General features: G+C 37.8%; 1 protein-coding gene across 1 annotated transcript; it reads left to right on the forward strand.

Moving 5' to 3' along the window:
• Positions 1-27,904, forward strand: LOC127521086 (A disintegrin and metalloproteinase with thrombospondin motifs 5). Its single transcript, XM_051909963.1, has 8 exons — positions 1-1,221; positions 14,679-14,811; positions 14,892-15,059; positions 15,532-15,815; positions 18,446-18,629; positions 20,123-20,298; positions 21,983-22,158; positions 23,452-27,904. The coding sequence occupies exons 1-8, from the start codon at positions 250-252 to the stop codon at positions 24,092-24,094; spliced, it is 2,736 nt and encodes a 911-aa protein (XP_051765923.1). The 5' UTR covers positions 1-249; the 3' UTR covers positions 24,095-27,904.
• The last annotated feature ends 4 nt before the right edge of the window (positions 27,905-27,908 follow it).

Genomic DNA, 27,908 nt, shown 5'->3' on the forward strand with positions numbered 1-27,908 from the left:
TCTCTCTCTCTCTCTCTCTCTCTGGTGCTTTTAAGAGGAAACTTTGTGTTTTGTTCTTCAAGTTCACTTTAGTTCTCGCTGCACTCTCGTGGTGTTTTCTTTGCCTTCGTGTATTTATTTCACTGACTCGTGAGATGCGCACCGGGACTAATGGATCAGTCCGCCTCTGTTTGCTGGAATTCTTCATCTTAAAGCTGGATTTCGGATTGTAATGTTTCCAAAAGTTTTCATGAACTACATGGAATAATAATGTGGCAGATTGTTTTGTTGTGCTGCGCTCTGGACGGTTCCTTTGCGTTCAGCGCGTTCCGTCCACCTGCGAACGCGTCTCTCCTCACACCTGCCCAGCGGAGCGACGGCGTCGTGCGGACTGTGGATCGGATTTATCACGGGGGAGGAAAAGCCGGGTACCTTCTGTACATGGACGAGCAGCGCTTTCTTCTGGATATGGAGCGGGACGAGTCGGTACTGTCTCATCACTTTGGTTCGAACGCGAACGCGCCGCCAATGCGCCGGGAATGCGTTTACCGCGGCACCGTCAATTCAAACGCGGAGTCTCTTGCGGTTTTCAATCTGTGCGGCGGTGGACTTGATGGGTTTTTCGCGGTTGATCACGCCCGGTACACAATCACACCGCTCATCCGGGCGAAGGGCCACGAGAATGACGTGCACATCGTCGAGGACGCCGACGCGACGCGTGCTCTCCACTATTACACCCGGGAACGCTTCAGTTTCGAAGAGATGCCCGCGCGACACAGCTGCGGCACGCGTGACCGAAAAACTCGCAGGGATAAAAAGCGGAGCGCACGGGGGAAGCGGAAACGCGATGAGGACGCGCGCGGACGCAGATGGTGGACAAAGTTTGCGAAGCCCGACGCTTCGCTGACGCGACGCAGGAGGTCCGTGTCTCGCGCGCGGCACGTGGAGCTGCTGCTGGTCGCGGATGCGTCCATGACGAAGAAATACGGGAAGGACCTGCATCATTACCTGTTGACGCTCGCGTCCATCGCGTCCAAACTCTACGGTCACGCCAGCATCGAGAACCCCATCCGCCTGTCGGTGGTTAAAGTGGCGATTCTGTCCGAGAACGAGAAGGGGATCGATGTGTCCAAAAACGCCGCCGCGACGCTCAAGAGCTTCTGTAAGTGGCAGAATCAGCAGAATCCGCTGGATGACGATCATCAGCATCACCATGACGCGGCGATCCTCTTCACCAGGCAGGTAAAAACTGAAACATTCGCGTCGCGCGCTTGACTGACGGTCACGCGCAACGAACTTTGTGAACTACATTGTGTCTCCTGTGAGAGAGTGAGTGAGTGTGGAAGCCCATTTCTGCCGCATAAGAATAAGAATTATGTTTTAGTAAATCATAATTATTACATAAAAAATGATGATATATAAAGTCATAATTGTGTCTGACTTCAAATGATTATATATGACGAAATTTTGAGATAAAAGATGAAATGATGACATACTAAATCATAATTAAGAGATTAAAAAGTCGAAATTATGACATAAAAGTAGAAATTATGACATACTAAGACATAATATAACATATTAGGTCATAAGTCATAGTTTTGACTTTTTGTCATAACTGACATAATAATTCTACATTAGGAGATAAACCTGAAATTATTACATACTAGTCATAAATAAGAGATTAAAAAGTAGATAAGACATAAAAGTAGAAATTATGACATACTAAGTCATAATTGACATACTAAGTCAAAATTATGACATACTAAATCATGATTAAGTCATAATTATCAAATTTTTATGTCATAACTATGACAAAAAAGTCTAATTATGAGATAAACATGAAATTATTACATACTAAGTCATAAGAGATTTGAAAAGTAGAAGTTATGACAAAAGTAGACATTATGACATACTAAGTCATAATTATGACATAATCAAGACATACTAAGTCATAATTGACATACTAATTCATAATTATGACATAAAAGGTCAAAATTATGATGTATAATATAATTATGACACTATCATATGACATAAAAGGTCAAAATTATGACATACTAAGTCATAATTTTGACTTTGTGTCATAACTATGACATAAAAAGTCTAAATTATGAGATAAACATGAAATTATTGCATACTAAATCACAATTAGGAGATTAAAAAGTAGAAATGATGACATACTTAGTCATAATTATGATATATTAAGCCATAATTAAGGCATACTAAGACATAATTAAGACATACTAAGTCATAATTGACATACTAATTCATAATTATGACATAAAAGGTCAAAATTATGATGTATAATATAATTATGACACTATCATATGACATAAAAAGTCTAAATTATGAGATAAACATGAAATTATTGCATACTAAGTCATAATTAGGAGATTAAAAAGTAGAAATTATGACATACTAAGTCATAATTCTGATATATTAAGCCATAATTAAGACATACTAAGACATAATTAAGACATACTAAGTCATAATTGACATACTAAGTCATAATTATGACATAAAAAGTCAAAATTATGACGTATAATATAATTATGACTGTCATATGACATAAAAGGTCAAAATTATGACATACTAAGTCATAATTGACAAAAAGTCAAAATTATGACGTATAATATAATTATGACACTGTCATATGACATAAAAGGTCAAAATGATGACATACTAAGTCATAATTAAGTCATAATTTTGACTTTTTGTCATAACTATGACATAAAAAGTCTAATTTATGAGATAAACATTAAATTATTACATACTAAGTCATAATTAGGAGATTAAAAAGTAGAAATTATGACATACTAAGTCATAATTCTGATATATTAAGCCATAATTAAGACATACTAAGACATAATTAAGACATACTAAGTCATAATTGACATACTAATTCATAATTATGACATAAAAGGTCAAAATTATGATGTATAATATAATTATGACACTATCATATGACATAAAAGGTCAAAATTATGACATAATAAGTCATAATTTTGACTTTGTGTCATAACTATGACATAAAAAGTCTAAATTATGAGATAAACATGAAATTATTGCATACTAAATCACAATTAGGAGATTAAAAAGTAGAAATGATGACATACTTAGTCATAATTATGATATATTAAGCCATAATTAAGGCATACTAAGACATAATTAAGACATACTAAGTCATAATTGACATACTAAGTCATAATTGACATACTAATTCATAATTATGACATAAAAGGTCAAAATTATGATGTATAATATAATTATGACACTATCATATGACATAAAAAGTCTAAATTATGAGATAAACATGAAATTATTGCATACTAAGTCATAATTAGGAGATTAAAAAGTAGAAATTATGACATACTAAGTCATAATTCTGATATATTAAGCCATAATTAAGACATACTAAGACATAATTAAGACATACTAAGTCATAATTGACATACTAAGTCATAATTATGACATAAAAAGTCAAAATTATGACGTATAATATAATTATGACTGTCATATGACATAAAAGGTCAAAATGATGACATACTAAGTCATAATTAAGTCATAATTTTGACTTTTTGTCATAACTATGACATAAAAAGTCTAATTTATGAGATAAACATTAAATTATTACATACTAAGTCATAATTATTACATTAAAAGTAGGGAAAATGGTCTTCCATACTGATGAACACACGTGCGCACAGGTATGAAACACTACTATGGCTCACCATGTTTTATTTGTTACCATCAGTGTACCATGATTATTTTCACTGTGGTACAATGGTGGAATACTCTGGTACTTTTGAATATACTATGGTAATAACATGGTGCTCCAAGGTAAGTTTTGTTTTGACCAGCGGTTCTTGACCTTTTTGACCTGTAATGCCCCCCATTGTCCAACACTATATTGACAGATATTTGGTTTAGATGTATAACATGATGATGCTACGCATACAGTGCCATATAAATACCATGATATATTTCAAAGAACCATAGTATCACCTGATACCCTCAAACCCACAGCAGTGTGTGTGTGTGACCAGGTCAGCTGGATCCGATCATGTGGGAACGTCAGTCTCTCTCTTCCCGCTTCACAGTGAACTGTAAAATTATTTCCTCTGTTGCTGTTTTTCTAGGCAGGCGTCTTCGGCGTCCCCTGACTAGTGTGTGTCGTTATGCAGTGTGTGATTCCTTGTGCACATTCCTTACGCGGGATGCTGCAGATTTGAGTGCCATGAACCACAGCAGAGAGCTGTGAGGAAAATCAACACATCTCCCATCTGAAAGCCCTTCCCAGGCTGAGACCACACTCATTTAGCCCGAACGATCCCACAGTAAAGCGCAGATCTCCGTGCCTCGCTCCACCACCTCGCTTGTGGTTTGGAGCTTGTCGTGTTTCCAGACGAGGCTTGTGGTGCATGTAAGTCATGCAAGGTCTTGTTCACCGGAGCACTTAAACTGCAGAAAATCCCCTGCTCTATTAGGAAACCTGTCGTGCTTTTTCAGAATGTATCTCGAATATCTTATTTAGATTATAAAACTGTTAACATTAGTTCATGCATTTGGTATCGTTAACTGAAATTAAAGCCATTTAAAACATTTTTGGTACTTTAAATAAAATAAGTAATGCATGTTAATTTATACAACTTGAAATGTTAAAAATATATTCAAGTATGTATAAATTACCATAACCTTGACTAATGAATGAGGGAAGCTTGTTTCCGCCACCAAAATAAAAATAAAAAAGGTAATTGCGACTTTTTATCTCACAATTTGATTTTTTTCTCAATCGCGAGTTGTAAAGTCAGAATTGCATGATATAGTCAGACTTTTCTTCTCGCAATTGTTTTTTATCACACAATTCTGACTTTATATCTCGCAATTCTGACTTTATAACTCGCAATTCTGACTTTATATCACTTAATTCTGACTTTATATCACGTAATTCTGACTTTATAACTCGCAATTCTGACTTTATATCTCGCAATTCTAACTTTATATCACGCAATTCTGATTTTATATCACGTAATTCTGACTTTATATCTCGCAATTCTGACTTTATATCACGTAATTCTGACTTTATAACTTGCAATTCTGACTTTATATCACGTAATTCTGACTTTATATCAACCAATTCTGACTTTATATCTCGCAATTCTGACTTTATATCACGTAATTCTGACTTTATAACTCGCAATTCTGATTTTATATCACGTAATTCTGACTTTATAACTCGCAATTCTGACTTTATATCTCGCAATTCTAACTTTATATCTCGCAATTCTGATTTTATATCACGTAATTCTGACTTTATATCACGTAATTCTGACTTTATAACTTGCAATTCTGACTTTATATCACGTAATTCTGACTTTATATCAACCAATTCTGACTTTATAACTCGCACTTCTGACTTTATATCTCGCAATTCTCACTTTATATCACGTAATTCTGACTTTATATCTCGCAATTCTGACTTTATATCACGTAATTCTGACTTTATAACTCGCAATTCTGACTTTATATCACACAATTCTGACTTTTTGTATCTCACAATTCTAAACTCACAATTGTGAGATAAAAAGTCACAATTACCTTTTTTATTTTTTATTTCATGGCGGAAACAAACTTCCATACTGTTAGTATTGATATTGATACCTAATGCATTAACTAAAGTTAACAAATTGAAGCTTATTCTAAAGTGTTGCCAACAAATCTTGCATTGACTAGTTTTAACTATTTAAAGTCGTCATGAAAGGGAAGTTGCGCTCGTCTTTTCGTCTCTATTGTGTCGTATATCTGAGTGAAACACTTCTGGGACAAGAACAAATGTAGGGCGGGGCTTGATTTTGTCCGTGGGTAATTGATTGGATGGTTGTGATTTGCTATTGGTGGATTTCATGTGAGTGACAGGTTGCCCCGCCCTCATCATCAGAGAAGAGAAGAGATGCTGTAAGAGGGAGGAGAAGATATTCTGATTTAAGTTTACGAGCAAAATGAATTTAAAACAAAAATGATGTACACCAATAAAAACTGCAATAAACCATAAAAAATCATTCCTTTCAGCAGTAAAATTCCGATTGCCTTCCCAAGTGCCCTCGGTTGGCATCTCAGTAAGTGGCGCTGACGTCGTTTCCCTCTCACAAGAGCCGCCACTGCGAATCCCACAGAGACGCAGCTTCTCTTGGCAGCGGCACACGGACGGCTGGTGCCAGCGGCGTCTTTCCTCTGGCGGTGTGGAGTCTGACACACCTGCTGGCGTAGAGTGTGTGTGTTTAAGAGTGTGTGGTTGTGAAGTACACCATGTCAACAAGCCCTGTTGGGCAGCAGAAGCCCACAGACACCCACTGAGAGCGCTGGAGCCGCGGCCAAGCCGGAGCACAAAGGCTATGAAATAACTGAAGCATCATTTCCTCTCACAGTTTCCCAAAGCCTCCTCTGCCTCACCCCTAGGACTGATTTGATAGATTTATTGAGAGAGATACTCATCCAAAAACAAGAATCTGTCATCATTTACTCACCCTCATTTTGTTCAAAAAACTGAAAAACTACAAACATGGCGGATGTGCAACATAAATGTCATGTGTGGGACACCGTATGAGGAACATTAAAACGAAGAAAGTCAAATGGGGTGAGTAAATGCTGACAGAATGTTCAATTTGGTTTTTTTAAGACACTTAATAAGAGCACACATGTTAACGTGTCTTTTAAGCCAAACTATTTGAACTCTGGCCTATAATTGTGTGTTCCTCATCCGCCCCTGAAGCACAATGACGCTGAAAGCCTTTCAGTCAAATACTTTATAGATTTATCAACGCTACCAGGATGTCTAGGGACATGAATGAAACCTCCAATACACGTGATCTGCGTCACACTGGCAGAACGCTAGAGCTCGACGACTACTACGTTTTTCTAGTCATCTAGAACAACAGTGGACTAGTTGAAAGTATAGTATAAATAGCATCTAACAACCATTTACACTCAATGCAAAGAAAATACGTCTTTTATAAGGTCAGAGAAATGAAGACGGGTTATAAACATTAAACATTTGCTCTAGAACAGTGCCGGTCTCGTTTCAGCCCCAGAATGCACTCATGCGCGTGGATGCGTCCGTGCAGCTCGATGCAAAGCACAGAACAAGGGCCACATTGAGAGCTCATCAGCTTTTGGGTGAATGTGTGATTATGAGTGGTCACATCAGACGGACGGACGCATGACTGCGCTGATGCTGCGGGACACAATGCCGCATGTGTCTGTTCATGCAGATTTGTGTGTGTTACGTCACAGTAGTGATTTTCAGATGAGAGCAGGTGCATCGCATGAGTAGATATGATGTCTTAGATTCTCATGTGTTCAGATATACATAGAGCAATGTCCAAAGTTTGGAGTAGGTACGATTTTTTAATGTTTCTGAAAAAAGTCTCTTCTGCTCACCAAGGTTGCATTTATTTGATCAAAAATACAGTAAAAAAAAATTAAATATTTTTGCAATTTAAAATAACTGTTTTCTATGTGAATATATAGTAAAATGTAATTTATATCCAGTGATCAAAGCTGAATTTTCAGCATCATTCCTCCAGTCTTCAGTGTCACATGATCCTACAGAAATCATTCTAATATGCTGATTTGCTGCTCAGGAACAATTTACTTAAAAAAAAAAATAATTGCGACTTTTTATCTCGCAATTCTGACTTTATAACTCGCAATTCTGACTTTATAACTCGCAGTTGCGACTTTTTATCTTGCAATTCTGACTTTAAAACTCGCAGTTATGACTTTATCTCGTGATTCTGACTTTATAACTCGCAATTGCGACTTTTTGTCTCGCATTTCTGACTTTATAACTTGCAGTTCTGACTATAACTCGCAGTTGCAACTTTATCTCGTGATTCTGACTATAACTCACAATTGCAACTTTTTGTCTCGCATTTCTGACTTTATAACTCACAATTGTGACTTTTTCTCACAATTCTGACTTTATAACTCGCAATTCTGACTTTATAACTCGCAGTTGCGACATTATCCCGTGATTTTGACTTTATATCGCAGTTGCGACTTTTTATCTCGCAATTCTGACTTTATAACCTGCAGTTGTGACTTTATAACTCGCAGTTGCGACTTTATTTCGTGATTCCGACTTTATAACTCGCAGTTGCGACTTTTTATCTTGCAATTCTGACTTTAAAACTCGCAGTTATGACTTTATCTTGTGATTCTGACTTTATAACTCGCAATTGCAACTTTTTGTCTCGCATTTCTGACTTTATAACTCGCAATTGCAACTTTTTGTCTCGCATTTCTGACTTTATAACTCGCAATTGCGACTTTTTTTCTTGCATTTCTGACTTTATAACTCGCAATTGCGACTTTTTATCTCGCAATTCTGAATTTATAACTTGCAGTTGCGACCTTATCCCGTGATTCTGACTTTATATCTCAATTGCAACTTTTTATCTCGCAATTCTGACTTTATAACTCGCAATTGCGACTTTTTATCACACAATTCTAACTTTATATCTCGCAGTTGCGATTTTATATCACGCAATTCTGACTTTATCAAAAAAAGTCAGAATTGTGAGATAAAAAGTCGCAATTATCTTTTTATTTTTTATTCAGTGGCGGAAACAAGCTTCCATACTTCCAAAAAAAAATAAAGGAGTTTAGTTGTATCTTGAGTTCATCATTATTTACATAAAAGTTCATTTTTAATAGCTACTAAGGCTGATAAATTTTCTCAGTTCACCGGGCCATTTGAGCCTGTATCTACTGTACACATACACTATGTACTGTACACACAGAGGGTGTATGTATGCGTACAGACAGAGTAAATACTGTACTGTTTGTTCAGGAGTCTGAGAGAGAGTTCACGTGTGGTTTTGTATGTGATTTCATAGGACAAATGTTTGCGCGTGTTGTCCTTCTTTCTGTGCATCAACACACGTGTGTCTCTAAAGCCTCCTGCAGTGATTTCTAGAATATATTAACGTTGTTTTGTAACATTTATCCGCCTCCTGTCTGCTAGTGGTGGCGCACTGGGGCATTTCACACGTCCGGCATTTCAGCCGCTATACGTTGACAGTTCACTGAAAACCTCTGAGATGTTCTGGATCCATCCGTCTGCACTCCACGCTGTCTGAAATCCTCACCATCCGTGCCAGCGTTGGGTAGCAACAGTCTGGGATTGGATCCGGCTTCTCCGGGGGAACTCAGTGGGATGAGGAATTTGTTTTTGACACAAAGAAGAGCCAGAGTTGATATGGATTATATATGGAATATTATTTTGTTGGTTTGACAAAGCCAACATACTGAAATCCTATTGAAGCTTATTATTAGTGGAGCTTGCAAAGCGAAGCATCTCTATTATAAACTCACATGCTTGATACTCGTCTTGCACTTGTTTGCTAGCATTGTGCTAATTAATGCTAGCAGTGTGCTAAAACATGCTAGCAACATGCTTAGTCATGTTAGCAAAGTGCTAATTCATGCTAGCAACATGTTAAAAAATGCCAGCAGCACATTAAATCATACTAGCAACATGCTAATTAACGCAAGCAATGTGCTAAAAATTGTAGCAGCATGCTAAATCATGCTAGCAACATGCTAATTAATGCAAGTAATGTGCTAAAAATTGTAACAGCATGTTAAATCATGCTAACAATATGCTAATTTATGTTAATTAATGCTAACAATGTGCTAAAAAATGCTAGCAGCATGCTTAATCATGTTAGCAAAATGTTAATTCACATTAAAACATGATAACAACATGCTTAATCGTGCTAGCAGCATGCTAAAACAAGTTGATTCATGCTAGCAACATGTAAAAAAATGGCAGCAGCACATTAAATAATGCTAGCAACATGCTAATTAATGCAAGCAACGTGCTAAAACTTGTAACAACATGCTAAATCATGCAAGCAATGTGCTAATTCTTGTTAGCAACATGCTAGGAAGCTTATAAAACTTTCAAACATTCAGTAAAAGGCTTTGTCTCAATGAACTTTCTAGTTTTAGTTAATGTTTTTTTTTTTTTTTTTTTTTTTCTCCAAGTAACAGAAATGTTATGTTTTTAGTTAACTATAATAACCCTGGTTAGATCGTTAAAGTAGTGATATGAATAATTTTCATCTTAAGACGCCTAATTTTGTAGATCCAAATAGGCCAGATGCGATGTGACCGAATCTCTTCACTCAGATCAGTGCTGATGCTCCACTCATAACCATGAAGACCACAGAGGGACGTCTGCAAACAGACCCCAGATCAGTCAAACAGAGGCCATGGGCTCAGGCCTGCAACGCCCTATAAATCAGAACCAGGTGACAGAAACTCGCAGTGCTACAGAATCAAATATCCAGAGTCGTCTCCACCTCCCCGCATGTCTTCCTGTCTGTCTGCTGTCGACATGTTTGCTCAGAACGCTTGCCAAGCACCAGAGCCGTCAGGATATAAACATTCCATGTGCGTTTGCGTGCAAGTTGGATCTTCCGAACTGACCTGGGAGTGTCCGGCACCTTGCATCTTGATCATTTCTTAGCTTTTTGTTTTCCAGCTAATGCATCTAAACAGTTTAAACTGACTAAATGATAGAAGAAATTCTGCATGCGTCACCAGAGAGAAGTCTGTCATTTCACTGGAGGATCCACTTATGACTTTTTGACTTTTGACATTGAGGTCATGAAACGTGTGAAACGTGCATGGATGAATTATTCACTAAAAAATATGTATTTGGAAAATAGATAGGGTGAATTTACATTTCATGCCAACTTTAAAGCATAAATCTAACAAAATTGAGTGAGTTTTATGTTTAATCTCTTATTTCTGTGATGTTTACATGCAACTCTCTGTTTGAGCCATTTTTCCTTAATAATTCCCTCATTTTCCGGCTCTTCCTTTGGCCGACATAGTTCCCTGATTCCCTTAGGCAGGAATTCCTCTGTCCATATCAAGTTGCTCTCTCTCCGCCTCTTTCGTTTTTCTGTGAATACTCAGAGAACAGAGGAGTAACTTTCTCATAATCATTTCTATACACTTGGTTTGTGACTGACAGGTGTGCAGTATATGAACATGAGCTGTGTTCACCTGATTACACATTACACATGCGCTCCGCTGAGGTCATGAGCTAAACTTCTCTCTGAACCCATTTACACACACACAGACACTCATGCAGCATGTTGCTTTTATAAATGCAAGTGGTTCGCCATGTGAAGAGCTGCTTTTTCTCTCATGTGGCTCGGAGAACAGAGTCCAGGCTGTTTTCATCCACTCGGACTAAACGAGTAAACACACCGAATGCCTGTGAGAAATCGACCTGTCTAAGTGCATTTGAGAACATTTGCATGTCTCTCTGTGAGGACTGTTAGTCAATCACATCTGACAATAAACATGAAAACGTGTTCAGGACATACAGTGAAGGTCTGCTTTGAAACTGTTGCATTAAACGCTAAAGTAGTTAAACTAGTCACAGAAAACATTTTCAGACAGATTCAGTCTGATTGATGGCTTTACGTCTCTTCATTGGTCCAACTGGAAATGTCATGTTTCCAAATCCCAGGTTGATACAGTCAGCACCAGTGATGTTGTTATTAACTAAAACTATTAGAAACTGTTCAGGTAAGAAACACTACAGAAATTAAATAAAGTAATTAAATGTAAAAAACACTGTGTAACCCCTCCTGTTCGAACCACCCATTCTAAGCAAGACTCGAACCCGGGTCCGCCGGCATGGGAGTCGGGCGGTCTAACAAGGAGGCTAAAGACCACAGTCTCTACCGTCAGTCGCTAGAGCGCCTCTTGAGATCAGGGGAGTGAGGTTTACATGCAAAGCTCTTACTGGCCTATGTCTGTTACACTCACCCCCCTAAACCTCACTCCTATCCGGGTCACGGCACCAATGTAACCCCTCCTGTTCGAACTGCACACTCTAAGCGGGACTCGAACCCAGGTTAGCCGGCTTGGGAGTCAGGCGCTCTAATAAGGAGGCTAAAGACTTGATCTCTAGTGTCAGACGCTAGAGCACCTCTTGACATCAGGGGAGTGAGGTTTACACGCACAGCTCTTATGGGCCTACGTCCATTACACTCAGCCCCCTAAACCTCACTCCCATCCGGGTCACGGCACCAATGTAACACCTCCTGGTCGAACCGCACACTCTAAGCAGGATTCGAACCCAGGTCCTCCGGCATGGGAGTCGGGTGCCCTAACAAGGAGGTTAAAGACCGCAGCGCCTCTTGAGATCAGGGGAGTGAGGTTTACATGCACAGCTCTTACTGGCCTACGTCCGTTACAACTGGATAGTCTTCATTGTAAAAGTTAAATACAGATTAATGCTTACAATTAAAGTTACAAAAGTAGCGAGTGATTTTCTCTTTGTCTTTTGTTCTTTGATTAACATGATCGACGGCAACAGGTTTATTAGGCTGCTGTCACTTTAAGAGCTTATGCTTATTCGGTTACACAACATGTGCTGTCTTTCTCAACTATTTACATTCCCAAACTGACTGTGTTTACCTGAATACTCACCAAGACAGGCATTTTGACATAATTTTGAGTGAATTTGACTATTTAAGCACAATACACCATGAAAAAGAACTGAATTTGGTACTCGCGAGCTGTTTGAGAGGTGGCTTTATGTGCGCGCCACTTATATACATCAATGGTGTGCACACCGTGAGTGTGAAACCTGAGGGAATGAATAAAATTATGCGCAATACAAGCACTATTCAACCAGAGCGAATGAGACGAGCGGGTGACAGAAGGCGGGTGTGTGTTAAATTGGAAATTCACTGTTTGAGAGAAGAGAGATCGAAAACGCGCAGCCAGTATCGGTGTATCGATATGCGGAAAAGGAGTATCAGAACCGTTTCCGATATTTTAGTATCTATACATATCGAAATATCAATATTTTTGCCAACACTAGCACATGGTGCGTAAAAGTTGCAAACGCTCTGCTGATTCCATGGCTGAAGATACTTCATACTTCCACTGGCGTTAATATCAGCGCAAAACCTGTGCGGCGGGAGCTTCGTGGAGTGGGTTTCCATGGCCGAGGAGCTGCATGCAAGCCTTACATCTCCAAGTACAATGGCAAGCGTCGGATGGAGAGGTGTAAAGCATGCGGCACTGGACTCTGGATCAGTGGAAATGTGTTCTGTGGAGTGACCAATCACGTCTGATTGGCGGGGATGTCAGGAGAACGTTTCCTGCCTGACTGCAACTGGAAAGTTTGATGGAGGAGGGATAATGGTATGGGCTGTTTGTCAGGGGTTGGGATAGGCCCCTTGCTTTCAGTAAAGGGAAATCTTAATGCATCAGCATACCAAGAACATTTGGACAATGCTATGCTTCCAACTTTGTGGGAAGGCCCTTTTTTATCCCAGCATTACTGTGCACCAGTGCTCAAAGCAGGGTCCAAAGTTTGCAAAGTTTGGTGTGGAAGAACTTGACTGGCCTGCACAGAGCCCTGACCCCAACCCCATCTGACACCTTTGGGATGAACTGGAAAGTGGGGAGCAAAGGCTGGCCCGTGTGGTCCGATCCAACAGATGAGCTACTGTAGCTCAAATTGCTCAAGAAGTTAATGCTGGTCCTGATAGAAAGGTGTCAGAATACACAGTGCATTGCAGTTTGTTGCGTATGGGGCTGCATAGACGCAGACCAGTCAGGGTGCCCATGCTGACCCCTGTCCACCGCCAGAAGAGCCAACAGTGGGCATGTGAGCATCAGAACTGGACCACGGAGCAATGGAAGAAGGTGGCCTGGATGGCCGGGTGCGTGTGCGTCGCTTACCTGGGGAACACTTGGCACCAGGATGCACTATGGGAAGAAGGCAAGCCGGCGGAGGCAGTGTGACGCTTTGGGCAATGTTCTGCTGGGAAACCTTGAGTCCTGCCATCCATGTGGATGTTACTTTGACACGTACCACCTACCTAAGCATTGTTGCAGATCATGTACACCCTTTCGTGGAAACGGTATTCCCTGGTGGCCTCTTTCAGCAGGATAATGCACCCCGCCACAAAGCAAAAATGGTTCAGGAATGGTTTGAGGAGCACAACAACCAGTTTGAGGTGTTGACTTGGCCTCCAAATTCCCCAGATCTCAATCCATCCGAGCATCTGTGGGATGTGCTGAACAATCAAGTCCGATCCATGGAGGCCCCACCTCGCAACTTACAGGATTTAAAGGATCTGCTGCTAACATCTTGGTGTCAGATACCACAGCACACCTTCAGGGGTCTAGTGGAGTCCATGCCTCGACGGGTCAGGACTGTTTTGGAAACAAAATGGGGACCAACACAATATTAGGAAGGTGGTCATAATGTTATGTCTGATCGGTGTATAAATGTATACTGTAAAATTGTTTCTTTTTTTTATTGTTTCTTGTTATGTGTACTGTATTGACTCTATTGTGTATTGTATCTTACTGAATTGTGTATTATTGTGTATTGTTTATTCTAATTCGTTCTTACTGGTTATTGTCCTTATTGTGTATTCTCTTATATTTATTGTCTTGTATTTTATTGTTCCTTATGTCCTTCTACCCCGTCTTTTTTTAGGGGAATGGACAAAATAAGAATTTCATTATGTTAAGTACAGATGACAATAAAGATCTTGAAATGGTGTAGATGCATCATCACACACACACACACTCACACAGTCTGAGAGTTTGAACTGGTATTGATGATTGAGTGTGTGTGTTTTCAGGATCTGTGCGGTCATCACTCGTGTGACACTCTCGGCATGGCTGACGTAGGCACCGTATGTTCTCCAGAGAGGAGCTGTGCCATCATCGAGGACGACGGCCTTCACGCAGCATTCACCGTGGCACATGAGATCGGTACAGACACGCACACACACGAACAATCCACGTGCATGCACAAACACCTCGATGACATCATTTCCTGTGTGTGTGCGCAGGGCACCTGCTGGGTCTGTCCCACGATGACTCAAAGTTCTGCGAGGAGCGCTTCGGCTCCACTGAGGACAAGCGACTGATGTCGTCCATCCTGACCTCCATCGACGCGTCCAAACCCTGGAGCCGCTGCACGTCCGCCACCATCACGGACTTCTTCGACGACGGCAATGGTGAGAAACGACTATGACGGAATTTAATGTTGCTTTTCTCAAAAATGATGTTTGTAATTTTAGTACTTCAAAATTTTAAATATTTAATGGTTATAAAGCCAATTATTTCAATTTGAAAATCTGCAGACTTATATTATTGCTATTATTGATTTCTGAAGTATCATGTGGAGTAATGATGCTGAAAATCCAGCTTTGATCACAGGAATAAATTAAAATGTAAAATATATTCACATAGAAAACAGCTGTTTTAAATTGGAAAAATATTTCAAAATTTTTACTGTATTTTTGGTCAAATAAATGCAGCCTTTGTGAGTAGGAGAGATTTCTTTCAAAAACAGTTACAATTGATTTCACACTTTTATATTGTAGATATATAATGAAAATCACCATTTTGCCCTGTGTTGGATGTGCACACAGCTCTATCTCTTCTCCACAAACATCTTCACATCTTCCTCTTGTTGTGTGTCTGTAGCCGAGTGTTTGTTGGACGTCCCTCGTCTGCCTCTTCTGGGTCCCGAGGAGCTTCCCGGTCAGAGTTATGACGCCGTGCAGCAGTGCCGTCTAGCCTTTGGCCCCGAGTACACCATGTGTCCCGGGATGGACGTGTGCGCCCGCCTGTGGTGTGCCGTCATTAGGAAGGGCCAGATGGTGTGTCTGACCAAAAAACTGCCCGCTGTTGAAGGAACGCCGTGTGGGAAGGGAAGAATCTGTCTGCAGGGGAAATGTGTGGACAAGACCCGAAAAAGACACTACTCGGTAAGACGAGAGCTCTGAGGTGATGTTGTGAAATTAAAAATGACTTGTTTGCCACCCTAAACAACCACAGAGCAATCTGTCTGTCTGAGAGACTTAAAACCTTCAAGCTTTAAACATTATTTCAAACTTAAAACTGCTTCAAATTTCAAGCTTTTAAAACTATTTCAAACCTAAAGATTTTAAAACTTTCAAACTTAAAACCTTTAAACCTAAAGATTTTAAAACTATTTCAAACTTAAAACCTTTGAACTTCAACCTTTAAAAGCTATTTCAAACACCAAGATTTTAAAACTATTTCAAACTTGAAACTGCTTAAAATTTCAAGCTTTTAAAACTATTTCAAACTTAAAAACTTAAAAATTTAAAGCTTTAAAAACTATTTCAAACTTAAAACCTTAAAAATTTAAAGCTTTAAAGGCTATTTCAACCTTAAAACCTTTGAATTTCAAGCTTTTAAAACTATTTTAACCTTAAAACTGCTTCAAACTTCAAGCTTTTAAAACTATTTCAAACTTATAACCTTCGAACTTCAAGCTTTAAAAGCTATTTCAAACTTTAAGATTTTAAAACTTTCAAACTTAAAACTGCTTCAAATGTCAAGCTTTTAAAACTGTTTCGAACTTAAAACCTTCAAACCGCAAGCTTTTAAAACTAATTCAAACTTAAAACTGCTTTAAACTTCAAGCTTTTAAAACTAATTCAAACTTAAAACTGCTTTAAACTTCAAGCTTTTAAAACTAATTCAAACTTAAAACTGCTTTAAACTTCAAGTTTTTTAAACTATTTCAAACTTAAAACCTTAAAAACTTAAAGCTTTAAAAGCTTTTTTAAACTATTAATTATCATGAACTAACAATGAAAAATACTTCTCAAGCATTTATTAATCTTATTTAATGTTACTTTGATCATTTACTAATACATTATTGAAATAAAACTTGTTGTCAACTACTAATCCTAACCCTAACCTAACAGTCTACGAATACTCTAATGAGTTACTTGACATGTGGTTGTAAATGAACAAGAGTTAGTTGACATGTAGTTACAAAGTTACTTATAGTTAGTAGATTGTCTAAAGCGTAACCCAAGCTGATTGACTTGCTTCTACTGCTCTTCATCCTGTTGTGTCTTTAAACAACTTGATCTCATTGCTTTGTGTGTTTTAACCACACCCGTGTTGTTAACCCATCTGGTTCCCAGTGTTTCTCTGAGCTTTACATGCTTGATCTCTCTCACCGGTGTCTCGTTCACATAATAAACATCAGATCTCTGCTTTAGATGAGTTCTGCGGTCTCTGTACTTCAGTGAGGAATTCCGGCTTTAAATGTCTCTCAAACACTCCTGCGGTTCTTCAGACACATCGATCGATCTCTCTCTCATGCTGCTTTCTCTCTCGCTTCATCATATTGATTCCTCTTCTGCTCGTTCTGTTTATCAGATGCTTACCTTCAGAAGAGCTTCAAACTACTGAGAAGTTGTGCTTTTGATGCTTGTGTACCATTAGCATTTAAAAGAAGTTTTCGAAAGAAGTCTCTTCTGCTCAGCAGGGCTGCATTTATTTGATCAAACATAGAGTAAAAAAAAAAGTGAAATATTTTTACAATTTAAAACAGCTGTTTTCTATGTGAATAAATTTTAAATTTTAATTTATTCCTGTTATTCAAAGCTGAATTTTCAGCATCATTACTCCAGTCTTCAGTGTCATATGCGTAACAGTTGTGCTGCTTCATATTTTGTTGAAACCATCATACATTTTATTTTTCACAATCCTTTGATGAATAGAATGTTCAAAAAGAACAGCATTTATTTGAAACAGAATATTTTGTAACATTATAAATGTCACTTTTGATCAATTTAATGCATCCCTGCTGAATAAAAAAATTAATTTAATTCACTCAGACGTTGTTAGCCCTTCCTGACCCGGGCGTCTCTCTTAACTCTGTTATCCTCGTGTCAGGCTGTTCTGAGTTAACTAGATTAGTATCAAACACATTTAACTGGCAGGAATTTCCCATCCTCTCTCCTGGCCGGCTAGTCCAGGTATTTTTATCCGTGTCTCAGAGTCATTAGGTGTTTTAGAGACTCATTTTAGTCCCGATGAAGAATGTTCCCCTTGTGTGAGCGAGTCTCTTCATGCGTGTTTGTTTGTCGCATGGAACGAGGAGGAAATGCGGTTCTGGTGTCTCTTTTCCACACCCTTCCTCTCGCTGAATGTCCAGTGTTCAGGTCTCTTGCTCATTTCAGGCTTGTTTATTGCAGGTCGGTGAATGGATGTGCTCAACCTTCTACATACAACTCTTGCTTCTTTCCTATTTTTGCCCATTCATGTCACTGAATTCTTCAGATTTTACACAAGATGTTAAAGAAACATTAAGAGAATGTTACTTTTGAAAGTTCTCTGAACATTCCAAAACAGTAACATAGTAACATTTAAAAAATGTTAAACAAATGTCCAACTAAAATTTTTCAGAATGTTCCATGAATGATGTATAAACAATGTTTTTTGCTAACATTTTGAAAACATTATTAAAGACCAGACAACTTTGAATGAACATTCTATTAATGTCACTGGAAGAATGTTTGAATGAGTTTGTGTTGTATGGATGTCTGATTATCTCCCATCATTCTCTCAGACGTCTAACCATGGCAGCTGGAGCTCCTGGGGCCCGTGGGGTTCGTGTTCCCGTACCTGCGGCGGCGGCGTCCAGTTTGCTCATCGTCTCTGCAACAACCCCCCTCCCCGAAACAACGGACGCTACTGCACCGGAAAGAGAGCCGTCTACAGGTCCTGTAACATCACGCCATGCCCTACAGCCAGTGAGTGTCCTCACACACACACACACACACACACACACACACACACACACACACACACACACACAAATCATGCATGATCACGTGAAAAATGCAACAAATTCTAAGGCAGCATCATGTAGATCCCTTATAGATACAACAATCATAGAATGGATGGAAATGAGCTTTATTCAATATGACAGAGTCAAGAAAAATTATAATAAATAGGTTGACGCGGTTTTTAATCAGCATCGAGATTTTAGGTTAAAATGTATATGAATGTTTAATGCAAAGTGTATTTTAGATGCTGTAAATCATCATTGTATCTGTTTAGCATTTTTGTTTTGACTTGTACATTTTAATAGTTCTGTAGTCTGACATGATTTTTTTTAAAGATATGATTTATACCTCAAACTCTGTATTAATGACAGTTATTGCACTTTAATAAAATTAATGTAATAGTTAAAACAATAATAGTAATGATAAAAAAGCTTAATAATAAGAATAATAATATATTGATATAATTATTAATAATTAAAATAATTAAAAATGTGTATTTTTTTTATTAAAATTATAATTTAACAATAATAATAATTAAATAAAATATTCCAAATACTCTTTCAATTAATTTGAGCTCATGAAATTACATATATAATAATATTAATGACAGTCATGGCACTTTGATAAAGATAAACTTAATATATAAAAATAATAATATATTTAACAATACCGTTTTTATTGTTAATAAGAAACTATTAAAATTTTGTTCATTTAGAAAATTAAAATAAATAAAAATAATTAATTAAAAATTTAAAACTAAATAAAAAAAATCCATATATTCTTTCAGTTAAACTGATTATATATTATTATATATATTATTACATATATAATAATAATGACAGTCATGGCACTTTAATAAGATAAATTTTATTTAAAAAAAAATAGTTATGAAAACAAAAAACTTATTAATAATAATAAAAATAATAATTTAATAATATCATTGTTGTCATTCTTGATCATAATTAAACTATTAAACATTAGTTAATTTAAAAAATAAAATTAATTTTAAAAATATATAAAATGTTGTATAATAAAAGACGATTTTCCATACATTTTTTAGATTAATTTCATGTCATTACAACTACATATATAACCATTATAAAAGAATTCCCTGCTGGAAATAAATGTTTAAACCGGCCGAAACTGGTTTAAGCTGGTCTCCCAGCCTGTGTTTCCAAAGTCTGTTAGTGGTCTGTTGGAGTTTTTGCCACTTTTCAGCTGGTCAGACTGGGAGACATTTTGCATTTGCATTAAAAAAAATGAGAGACGCAAAGCAGTGGAATGAAAAAAAAAAGCTGAACTTCATTTAACTTGTCATGCATGAGATGCACAATGCAATGCAAACACGTGTTGTGTGCGAAAGGTTCAGCTTCAGTTGGAAGCTTTAGATAGTGAAAGTCTGAAACAGAGCCGTGTGTGTTTTCACAACATATCCCTTCACATGTTGTCTGTGTTAGGTAAGAGCTTCAGACAGGAGCAGTGTGAGGTGCGGAACGGCCCTCAGACGGATCCTAAAGGAGTGAAGACCTTCGTGGAATGGGTGCCGAAGTTTGCCGGCGTTCTTCCCAAAGACATGTGCAAGCTCACCTGCAGGGCCAAAGGGACGGGATACTATGTAGTGTTCGCACAGAGGGTGAGCGAGTCTCCAGAAGTGCTTTATATCAGATAACTCAGATACTGAACATATGGAATGATTTCTATCACTTTTGGGACATGACATTTCCTATTGTATCCATTGGCGTTCTTATTATTCTTCTTCTTCCGCTCTGGAGTCTATGGCAGCCTATAGAACCGTACATTAAAAAGTTGTGAAATTTGGCACACTGATAGAGGGTAGTCTGAACTGTCAGCATAGAAAATTTGGCGTCTCTACCTCAAACCCTCTAGCGCCACCAACTGTCCAAAGTTGCACTTATGTTTATGCTAATAACTTTTGAACTGTAAGTGCTAGAAACAAAATTCCGCCATTTTGAAAACAACTCCTAGGCCAGTAGGATTTTCATTTTCATGAAAATTGAACCAGATCATTTTCAGATCATGCCAAAAAAAAAGAGATATGGAATTCAAGTCGATTTGTCAAACCGTTTTCGCGCAAATGAATTTTACATAGTGCTTGCGAAAAGAGACACAAGGCTGTATCTCCTCAACGCTTTATCGTATTCAGACCAAACTTGGTCCATGTCATCACAAGCATGACCTGAGGTTACATGCAGCATTTTGGCGCAGCGCCACCAACTGGTCTGGAGATAAGAAACTTCTGAACTGTTTGTCCAAAAATCATAAAAGTGGTCTCATTAGATTCGGGGCATCATGCCAAGCTGAATGAGATCCGATGTTCCCGTATTGGGACGTCGGCCATTTTGAATTTTGTCACAAAATGCTGTATTTTTACGAACGCATGAACGTATCATTACAAAACTTGGTATGGGTCATCGGCACAATGCCCTGAAGGAGCCTGAGAAGTTTCGGACCAGCGCCACCTAGTGGTGAAAAAATATTTACATGCTTAAAACTTTGGATGCGGTTGACTTATTTTCACAGGAGTCATCTCCTTAGATTCCTGAATCCTTGGCAAGTTCAACATGCTAGGTTTCGCCTTATGGTTAGTGCAATGTTGTGATGTAGCATTTAAACAACATTCGCAAATATCTTTGAAAATGTTAGTCCGATTAAGACGAAACCACCGTAGGAAAATCTTAAAAATAGGTCGTTGACTAAACGCTAATGGCCAAATGTCACAATTTTGATAGTATGTGGCAAAAAATGCAATCAAAGTCAGGTGTGGGTATTTTTTTATGTGTTCATACATATAAATGTCTATATCTCCTAAACGAAATTAGATATTTTCACCAAATTTGACATGCTTATATATTGGGGCACTCTGAGGACACACAAAAAAGTGCAGTTTTTAAATGTTTTTTCTTGATTATTCGAACATGCCATTTTATCATTCTTCAAACATTATGGGAACGTTACTTTTAAATGTTCTAAAAATGTTCTGAAAAAAGTAGTAACATTTAAAAAATGTTAGACGAATGTCAAACTAAAACGGTTCCTTGAACGATGTATAAATAATGTTTTTGTACTAACATAATTAAAGACCAGATAACTTTGAACGAATGCTCTATTAACGTTACTGGAAAAACGTTGAGAGAACCTTGCAGAATGTTCGCTGTTACCATAATATCATGTCCAATATTACCATAGTACTTTTGGTACTTTTAGTTGTTAGTAATAAATATATCAAACCTTGAGTATGTGAAAAAGACTTGTGACATTTCATAGATGAACACAATGTTGGTGTTGTTTTCCGGCAGGTGGTTGATGGGACGGAGTGCCGGCCGTACAGCAGTTCAGTGTGTGTGAAAGGGAAGTGCGTTCGCACTGGCTGCGATGGGATCATCGGCTCTAAACTTCAGTACGACAAGTGTGGCATTTGCGGTGGCGACGGAAACAGCTGCATCAAAGTGGCTGGAAATTTCACCAAGAAGAGGTTAGAAAACACACATTTACTAATGAGGACATTACACTTCTATTGCTTTATATTGTCCCCAAAATATGCCCAAGTAGACACAAACACACAGATGCTCATCTAGATCTATTCTACTCTCTCACATCTGGAAATCTGACGCTCTCTGATTCTCTTTCACAGCTTGAGACATATAAAATTGGATGCTTAATGTGATTTACAGAAGTAGGAAATGTTCCTTTGTTTTCCCTGGGAGAACATTCCTATCAGCATAAAAGAAAAGAAAAATCACAAATCATACCTCAATACAGCTCAATTTTTTCTTCTACATAGAAATGAAATTAAATGGAGAGCAAATGAAGTCTTTTGCTGCTTCTTAGATGTTCCTCCTGAGAAAAAGACGCCAGTAATGTCACGTTTTCTCTCTAGAGTTTCAGATTTCAAACTGTGCTCAGAATCACACTCAGAATCCTCAGTATGAACTCAAACATTTCTCATATAAAAGCCCTAGACTCTTACTGAACAATGACTAGTGACTCATTTGGGTCTGTTTTGAATTCTCCTGAGGAATTTGAGGAGGAACAGATTTGATACCTTAATGAAACACTGAGATTTAAAAGTGTTACAGAAACACAACAACATAGACAAAGACAGACACCAAATCAAGACAAATTTGTTTTTAAAAATAATGAGGAAAAAGTAATTTCATAACTCTTACCTTCAAACCAGATGGCAGTAATTGATTGATTGACTGATTGATTGATTAGTTGATTGATTGATTGATTGATTGAGTTGGTTGATTGATTGATTGATTGATTGATTGATTAGTTGATTGATTGATTGATTGATTGATTGATTGATTGATTGATCGATTGATTGATTGATTGATTGATTGATTGATTGAGTTGGTTGGTTGGTTGGTTGGTTGATTTATTGATTGATTTGGTTGGTTGATTGATTGATCCTATTTGTTTGAATTATGCAAAATGCTAAACATTTGTGTTTATTATTAAACGTCATGTTGCAAATGATTCAAATGATTTTCTTAGATTTTTTTATTTTTATTTTTTTACTTTTCCACTACAACATTCTTAAATCAAGATACATTTACTGGAGAAGCAAAAAAGATGTATGTATTAAAGTATGAAAAATGTATCAAAATTAATTGAGTTTACATTTAAAAAAAAAAAACTGTCTGAAGTCATTTTGCTTCTCCATTAAATGTATCTTGATTGAAGAATGTTTAGATATTTGTACTGGAAAACAAAATACAAAATAGGACAAAAACACATGTTGACATCCCTGTCCTTTCTCCAGTAAGGGCTACACTGATGTGGTGAAGGTCCCCGAGGGTTCGACACACCTTAAGGTCCGGCAGTACAAAGCAAAGGGCCAGTCGCGCTACACGGCGTACCTCGCCCTGCGGCGGCCCGGAGGAGAATACCTGCTGAACGGGAAGTTCATGATCTCCACGTCCGAGACCATCGTCCCCCTCAAAGGCTCGGTTCTCAACTACACCGGCTGGAGTCAGCGGGACGAGGCCCTTCACAGCATGGGCCCCGGGGCCCTTCAGGAGAGCCTGCTGGTGCAGATTCTGGCCACGGACTCCAAGAAACCACTAGACATCCGCTACAGCTTCTTCATGCCCCGCAAAACACCGCTTCCACCTCGGACATCTGCCGCAGCTTCGGGCACCGCCGCGGCTTTGTCATCGGCGGAGTTGGTGACGTTTACAACTGAGGTTCCTCCTCCGACAACGACTGAGCCTCCACTTCCGACGACGACACCCGTGGGGCCACGCTGGGTGACGGGATCGTGGATGACGTGCTCCAGAACTTGCGATACGGGTTGGCAAAGTCGCACAGTTCAGTGCAAAGACCCTCAAGGGAAGCTGGCCAAGAGTTGCCCGCTCAGCACCCGGCCGCCGGCCTTCAAACACTGCCTGATTAAAAAGTGCTGAGGACGTAGAGCACGTAGACTGAACCCTCGTGGACATGCAGTTGCATTTGTATAAGTGCTCGAAACACAATCACTGTGGATTCTGCACATTTTATGACTTGGACAAGGAGCTTTGGCTTTAGCCTTGAATGTGGCAACGTGTGACCACACCCCCTTGACAAAGCCACACCCTCTGGTCCATATGACACGCCCCTTGAGTTCACACTGGCAGTCATTTAAATGTTACTGTAGTGTTTGATGGGTAACACTTTACAATAAGGTCCATTAGTTAACTTTAGATAATGCATTAACTAACAATAAGCAAGACATTTGGGTAGCACTTTATGTTACAGTGTCCTTGTTACACGTTACATGTAGTTACTAAAAATTACATGCAACTAACCCTAAACCATACTTAATCCTAACCCTAACCCCATAGTAAGTACATGTAGTTAATTAATATTACTCAGTACTTAAATGTATAATTACACTGTAACAAGGACACCTTAAAACAAAGTGTAACCTACATTTGTTACAGTATTTAACGTCTGTTAATAAAAATACAACTGTTCATTGTTAGTTCATGTCAGACACAGCTTTTGATTTTATGATTAACATTAAGCTTTAGAAGTATTTTTCATTTATGGTGACTAATGTTTACAAATGGAACCTTTTTGTACATTGTTACCGTTTGATGTTACAATCAGTTCTGGTAACACTTTATTTTAAGGTGACTTAGTTAAACGTTACATGAACTTACTATATTAACAACTGTAAAATATGCATAATTACAAGCAACTATCCCTAACCTTAACCCTAGAGTAAGTACATGTAGTTAATTAATATTACTCAGACCTTATTTGTGTACTGTAACAACGTCACCTTAAAATAGTGTAACTGCCATTCCAAATCGACCGTAGAGCTGCACGATTAATCGCGTTTTAAACACGATTTCTGCTACTTTTTATTAATTAAGCATTATTTTCTGCAATATTATAAATCCAAACATGAATCTTGTGGTTGCTGAATAAATCTGCAACCTCTGTGTGACAATACAAAGTCTTTTTGTTGTTGTTTTAATAGTAAAATGTAAACGTAATTTGGAATTATAGGAATTAATGTTAGGAATTTCACTGGTTTGCTTTTGAGAGAAGCTTTTTTAAGGTTCTACCAGTTTTCATAATGTAAAATAGACCCTGCATATATATATACATATATTCTGATTAAATTTCGCAAATGAAAACAATCATGATTGAAGTCTCAATTATGATTTTCGAACAAAATAGTGGTGATTCTCAGATTATCGTGCAGCCCTGCTCAACTGCGTTATGCAGCTGTATCAGTCTGCGCTCTCACTGGTAGTCGCTGCATTACATCACAGCTCATTTGCATGAAGCTAAACTGAGTTAAACTTGGTTTGCTTTCACTGAACTTTCACTGAAAATGACTGCCCAAAGTAATTTTTGCAAATCGCTGTCAGTGTGAACATCTCATTAAGGGTCTAGAATACCCTAGGGTCAGGAATAGAACGGTCAATCTCATAAGGGTTTTCAATGAAGTCTATGACTGATGGTTTGTTCCTGAGCTGATTTTCAGGGTTTTTGAGCTGATGTTGAACACATTGCTCCATGTTTATGTCCGTTTGAGTCTTAAACTCCCCCAATGAACTGGTCTTCACTTCTTTGTTATGGAAAAATGAAATAGGGCTCTGTGATTTAAATGTGTGTGTGTCATTTTCTCTGTTCAGGGCTCGAGGTGCTCTGGAACGACACTGTGTGCCCTCGATACTCGCAATAACGCCAGCCGATCGCGCTGTTTACATGTTTGTGTGGTTTAGAGGAATGTTCTGGTTCAAAATAAGTTAGTAACACTTTACAATAAGGCCTTATTTGTTAACATTAATTAACTAAAATACAGTTGTGCTTTGTGTATATCACAGTTCATTAACAAATACAATTTTTAATTTTAAAAAATATATTAGTAAAAGTTGAAATTTAACACTAGCTATGTTTCCATCTACCTATTTTTATGCGCATTTTGGGATATCACATAAAAAATGAACAATGAATTCTAAAAATGCACATTAAAAATAGAAAAAAAGTGGACCATGGATCACATCACAGCATCTCAAATGTTGGTTTGGTGGTTCTGAAACGTCTGAGTCAAAGTCTGTCATCAGAATGATTTGGTTTAAAAGTCTTTTTTCTTGGGAATATCCCGGACGAGCCCCCAGCTGTCATTTATGATGGAGGAAAAAAGAGCCCGATTGCAGCAACTTACATTTTTATTACTGATATTTTGCACCAGTTTCCCAATGTTTTATGCGATATTCCAATATTGTGCACAAGTTAAATTCGCAACTTTGGATGGAAACATAGCTATTAACCACACTCTTAAAGATAAAGGTACTTGTCATTCTTTGGTTCCATGGAGAAACTTTAACATCCATGGAACCCTTCCGTCGCACAAAATAGTGGGAAAAGGTTCTTTAGATTATCAAATGTTCTTCACACTAAGAAAAGATGTTCTTTTAAGAACTTAAAACCTTGAAACTTAAGGGTGTTTAAACTACTTCAAACTTTCTGGTCTGGCTTTCTCAAGCCAACTTCAAAGTTTGTTTAGGAACTTTACTCATCTAGTTATTCATTGTTAGCTCATGTTAACTAACTAAATGTAACCTTATTGTAAAGTGTTACCACAGCATCTGTGACACGATTATCATAGAAAATAATTAGTTAACACTTTAAATGGACGTCTATGGGGCAGGACATTTACACAGGGTTAATGCAGAAAAAACCTTATATACTGATTGCTATGTACAGAAATGTGTTATTTGAACCATAATGGGCCGTTTTTTTGTTTGTTTGTTTTTCATTCCACCTCACTGCTTTTCCATTGTTTTCCATGTGCTTCTTCTTGCGTTTTTAAATGTAAAATCACTTTTTTGAGTGAATGGCCCCTAATGCTTCTGGCTGATGAACTTTTAAACAGGAGTTTAATTATATAAGTTTGCACAGATGAGGTGAAATGTTTAACATGCTTCATGTTTAAGTCTTGTGGCGATGTGTTTGTATTTTAACATGTATTCTGACATAATGTCTTGCCCCATTGACTTCCATTGTATGTGTGTTACTGTAAACCCAACCTTTGAAGCTGACCAGAACATTGCTTTAAATCCGTTTACACCTCAGTTCAACCTTCATTTCTCAGACCGTGAGACACTGAACCTGAATTAACAATGTGTTTCCATGCTTCAGTCTTATTTACATATGCAAACGCTCATGCAAATGAACAGCACTTGTCAGATATGTGATTCATATGTGTGTTATTATGACCAGCAGAAAGTCAACATGAAATCAACAGTGACTTTATTTTGAACGATGCATCTGTGACGTTATTCTAAATTGTCATAATAATATTCCAGAATAATTTTACACGCTTTTTCTCAGTGAATACCCTGGAAATGCATCACATTACAGAAGTGCAAATGCACATCAGTGTTCACTTTAAACCTGCTGAAGTTGTTATTCAGTGTGTTTTCAAGATTTCATCTCTCTTCTCCATGTATGCAGTACTGTTTTACCGTCTCAATGGGAAATGGCCGTTTCACTGAAAATACACAGCACTGATTTTTATAATTTATTGTTTGTACAACTGGTATGTGAAAAAAAGAAAACACATGATGAATTTATTTATTGTTATGGTCATTTTGTCTCATAAATACTATTTAACTAGAAATATGAGTGAGCAGAATAGTTCATTTTGAAGAAAATTGTTTTTTAGCCATCTTCATGAATATATGTGTATATAAAACAAAGCGCTATATTTAAAAGTTT

The sequence above is a fragment of the Ctenopharyngodon idella genome, chromosome 1, assembly GCF_019924925.1.
Source record: "Ctenopharyngodon idella isolate HZGC_01 chromosome 1, HZGC01, whole genome shotgun sequence".
NCBI lineage: Eukaryota > Metazoa > Chordata > Actinopteri > Cypriniformes > Xenocyprididae > Ctenopharyngodon > Ctenopharyngodon idella.

What these genes read in the sequence shown, in the direction of transcription:
- LOC127521086 (XM_051909963.1), top strand. Translation starts at nt 250, where the DNA reads ATGTGGCAGATTGTTTTGTTGTGCTGCGCTCTGGACGGTTCCTTTGCG. An exon ending in CACCGTGGCACATGAGATCG is followed by an intron (nt 14,812 to 14,891) that starts GTACAGACACGC and finishes GTGTGTGCGCAG; the next exon opens with GGCACCTGCTGGGTCTGTCC. An exon ending in CTTCTTCGACGACGGCAATG is followed by an intron (nt 15,060 to 15,531) that starts GTGAGAAACGAC and finishes GTGTGTCTGTAG; the next exon opens with CCGAGTGTTTGTTGGACGTC.